Source organism: Rattus norvegicus, chromosome 9 (assembly GCF_036323735.1).
Source record: "Rattus norvegicus strain BN/NHsdMcwi chromosome 9, GRCr8, whole genome shotgun sequence".
Classification (NCBI taxonomy): domain Eukaryota; kingdom Metazoa; phylum Chordata; class Mammalia; order Rodentia; family Muridae; genus Rattus; species Rattus norvegicus.
In genome coordinates this window covers 63944592-63948994 of record NC_086027.1, presented here as the reverse complement: position 1 = coordinate 63948994, position 4403 = coordinate 63944592, and the positions used below count along the sequence as shown (strand labels likewise).

Here is a 4403-nt window from a genome sequence, read left to right as displayed (position 1 = left end):
CCATTTGTCGATTCTTGATCTTAGAGCATAAGCCATTGGTGTTTTGTTCAGGAAATTTTTTCCAGTGCCCATGTGTTCCAGATGCTTCCCTAGTTTTTCTTCTATTAGTTTGAGTGTATCTGGTTTGATGTGGAGGTCCTTGATCCACTTGGACTTAAGCTTTGTACAGGGTGATAAGCATGGATCAATCTGCATTCTTCTACATGTTGACCTCCAGTTGAACCATCACCATTTGCTGAAAATGCTATCTTTTTTCCATTTGATGGTTTTGGCTCCTTTGTCAAAAATCAAGTGCTCATAGGTATGTGGGTTCATTTCTGGGTCTTCAATTCTGTTCGATTGGTCTATCTGTCTGTCTCTGTACCAATACCATGCAGTTTTTATCACTATTGCTCTGTAATACTGCTTGAGTTCAGGGATAGTGATTCTCCCTGAAGTCCTTTTATTGTTGAGGATAGTTTTAGCTATCCTGGGTTTTTTGTTATTCCAGATGAATTTGCAAATTGTTCTGTCTAACTCTTTGAAGAATTGGATTGGTATTTTGATGGGGATTGCATTGAATCTGTAGATCGCTTTTGGTAAAATGGCCATTTTTACTATATTAATCCTGCCAATCCATGAGCATGGGAGATCTTTCCATCTTCTGAGGACTTCTTCAATTTCTTTCTTCAGAGTCTTGAAGTTCTTATTGTAAAAATCTTTTACTTGCTTGGTTAAAGTCACACCGAGGTACTTTATATTATTTGGGTCTATTATGAAGGGTGTCGTTTCCCTAATTTCTTTCTTGGCTTGTTTCTCTTTTGTGTAGAGGAAGGCTACTGATTTATTTGAGTTAATTTTATACCCAGCCACTTTGCTGAAGTTGTTTATCAGCTTTAGTAGTTCTCTGGTGGAACTTTTGGGATCACTTAAATATACTATCATATCATCTGCAAATAGTGATATTTTGACTTCTTTTCCGATCTGTATCCCCTTGACCTCCTTTTGTTGTCTGATTGCTCTGGCTAGAACTTCAAGAACTGTATTGAATAAGTAGGGAGAGAGTGGGCAGCCTTGTCTAGTCCCTGATTTTAGTGGGAGTGCTTCGAGTTTCTCTCCATTTAGTTTAATGTTAGCAACTGGTTTGCTGTATATGGCTTTTACTATGTTCAGGTATGGGCCTTGAATTCCTATTCTTTCCAGGACTTTTATCATGAAGGGGTGTTGAATTTTGTCAAATGCTTTCTCAGCGTCTAATGAAATGATCATGTGGTTTTGTTCTTTCAGTTTGTTTATATAATGGATCACGTTGATGGTTTTCCTTATATTAAACCATCCTTGCATGCCTGGGATGAAGCCTACTTGGTCATGGTGGATGATTGTTTTGATGTGCTCTTGGATTCGGTTTGCCAGAATTTTGTTGAGTATTTTTGCGTCGATATTCATAAGGGAAATTGGTCTGAAGTTCTCTTTCTTTGTTGTGTCTTTGTGTGGTTTAGGTATAAGAGTAATTGTGGCTTCGTAGAAGGTATTCGGTAGTGCTCCATCTGTTTCAATTTTGTGGAATAGTTTGGATAATATTGGTATGAGGTCTTCTATGAAGGTCTGATAGAATTCTGCACTAAACCTGTATGGACCTGGGCTCTTTTTGGTTGGGAGAACTTTAATGACTGCTTCTATTTCCTTAGGAGTTATGGGGTTGTTTAACTGGTTTATCTGTTCCTGATTTAACTTCGGTACCTGGTATCTGTCTAGGAAATTGTCCATTTCCTGCAGATTTTCAAGTTTTGTTAAATATAGGCTTTTGTAGTAAGATCTGATGATTTTTTGAATTTCCTCTGAATCTGTAGTTATGTCTCCCTTTTCATTTCTGATTTTGTTAATTTGGACACACTCTCTGTGTCCTCTCATTAGTCTGGCTAAGGGTTTATCTATCTTGTTGATTTTCTCAAAGAACCAACTTTTGGTTCTGTTGATTCTTTCTATGGTCCTTTTTGTTTCTACTTGGTTGATTTCAGCTCTGAGTTTGATTATTTCCTGCCTTCTACTCCTCCTGGATGTGTTTGCTTCTTTTTGTTCTAGAGATTTTAGGTGTGCTGTCAAGCTGCTGACATATGCTCTTTCCTGTTTCTTTCTGCAGGCACTCAGCGCTATGAGTTTTCCTCTTGCTAAGAGGAAACTCAGCTTTCATTGTGTCCCATAAGTTTGTGTATGTTGTATCTTCATTTTCATTAAATTCTAAGAAGTCTTTAATTTCTTTCTTTATTTCTTCCTTGACCAGGTTATCATTGAGTAGAGCATTGTTCAATTTCCACGTATATGTGGGCATTCTTCCCTTATTGTTATTGAAGACCAGTTTTAGGCCGTGGTGGTTCGATAGCACGCATGGGATTATTTCTATCTTTCTGTACCTGTTGAGGCCCGTTTTTTGACCAATTATATGGTCAATTTTGGAGAAAGTACCATGAGGAGCTGAGAAGAAGGTATATCCTTTTGCTTTAGGGTAGAATGTTCTATAAATATCTGTTAAGTCCATTTGGCTCATTACTTCTCTTAGTCTGTCTATGTCTCTGTTTAATTTCTGTTTCCATGATCTGTCCATTGATGAGAGTGGGGTGTTGAAGTCTCCTACTATTATTGTGTGAGGTGCAATGTGTGTTTTGAGCTTTAGTAAGGTTTCTTTTACGTATGTCGGTGCCCTTGTATTTGGGGCATAGATATTTAGGATTGAGAGTTCATCTTGGTGGATTTTTCCTTTGATGAATATGAAGTGTCCTTCCTTATCTTTTTTGATGACTTTTAGTTGAAAATTGATTTTATTTGATATTAGAATGGCTACTCCAGCTTGCTTTTTCCGACCATTTGCTTGGAAAGTTGTTTTCCAGCCTTTCACTCTGAGGTAGTGTCTGTCTTTGTCTCTGAGGTGTGTTTCCTGTAGGCAGCAGAATGCAGGGTCCTCGTTGCGTATCCAGTTTGTTAATCTATGTCTTTTTATTGGGGAGTTGAGGCCATTGATGTTGAGAGATATTAAGGAATAGTGATTATTGCTCCCTGTTATATTCATATTTGGATGTGAGGTTATGTTTGTGTGCTTTTCTTCTCTTTGTTTTGTTGCCAAGACGATTAGTTTCTTGCTTCTTCTAGGGTATAGCTTGCCTCCTTATGTTGGGCTTTACCATTTATTATCCTTTGTAGTGCTGGATTTGTAGACAGATATTGTGTAAATTTGGTTTTGTCATGGAATATCTTGGTTTCTCCATCTATGTTAATTGAGAGTTTTGCAGGATACAGTAACCTGGGCTGGCATTTGTGTTCTCTTAGGGTCTGTATGATATCTGTCCAGGATCTTCTGGCTTTCATAGTTTCTGGCGAAAAGTCTGGTGTAATTCTGATAGGTCTGCCTTTATATGTTACTTGACCTTTTTCCCTTACTGCTTTTAATATTCTTTCTTTATTTTGTGCGTTTGGTGTTTTGACTATTATGTGACGGGAGGTGTTTCTTTTCTGGTCCAATCTATTTGGAGTTGTGTAGGCTTCTTGTACGCCTATAGGTATCTCTTTTTTTAGGTTAGGGAAGTTTTCTTCTATGATTTTGTTGAAGATATTTACTGGTCCTTTGAGCTGGGAGTCTTCACTCTCTTCTATACCTATTATCCTTAGGTTTGATCTTCTCATTGAGTCCTGGATTTCCTGTATGTTTTGGACCAGTAGCTTTTTCTGCTTTACATTATCTTTGACAGTTGAGTCAATGATTTCTATGGAATCTTCTGCTCCTGAGATTCTCTATTCCATCTCTTGTATTCTGTTGGCGAAGCTCTTTTTTTTTTATTTGTCACACATCTGCCTTTATTGTAAATAGCAGGTGGGACATGTAGCAATGGTAAAAAATTAATTTACAAAAGCAGAGACTTGGTGAGCTGCCTGGTGGGTACCCTTGGACACTCATACGTAGATGCCGACCCACAGCAGGAGGAAGAGGACTCCAAAGCCCATGAAGAGGGAGGCCACCAAGGAGATGAGGAGCTCTTTGTAAACATCGCGAGTGTACTTGGTAGAGGTGACCTCGTAAACGAAGAACCAAGCAGTGAAGAACATGCCGATGGCCAGAAGTACCACAGTCAGGTGAGGGAAGACAGCTGGGTTCACTGGGCTGGTATACCTACTCATGGCCTCGAGCTCCATTTTGCCCCGCACAAGATAAACCACCGATCGGCGCCGGAAGAACACCAGTTTTGTTAATTCTTTGTATAGTCCTTTTTGTTTCTACTTGGTTGATTTCAGCCCTGAGTTTGATTATTTCCTGCCTTCTACTCCTCTTGGGTGTAGTTGCTTCTTTTTGTTCTAGAGCTTTTAGGTATGTTGTTAAGCTGCTAATGTATGCTCTCTCCTGTTTCTTTTTGGAGGTACTCAGAGCTATGAGTTTT

The 4403-nt window shown here is 38.8% G+C and overlaps 1 protein-coding gene across 1 annotated transcript; it reads right to left on the bottom strand.

Annotated features, from left to right (window-relative positions):
- Positions 1–3811: 3811 nt before the first annotated feature.
- Positions 3812–4194, bottom strand: Tmem258b (transmembrane protein 258 B). Its single transcript, NM_001408694.1, has one exon. It carries the CDS (start codon positions 4159–4161, stop codon positions 3922–3924), a length of 240 nt encoding a protein of 79 aa, NP_001395623.1. The 5' UTR covers positions 4162–4194; the 3' UTR covers positions 3812–3921.
- Between the last annotated feature and the right edge of the window lie 209 nt (positions 4195–4403).

What these genes read in the sequence shown, in the direction of transcription:
- Tmem258b (NM_001408694.1), bottom strand. Translation starts at nt 4,161, where the DNA reads ATGGAGCTCGAGGCCATGAGTAGGTATACCAGCCCAGTGAACCCAGCT.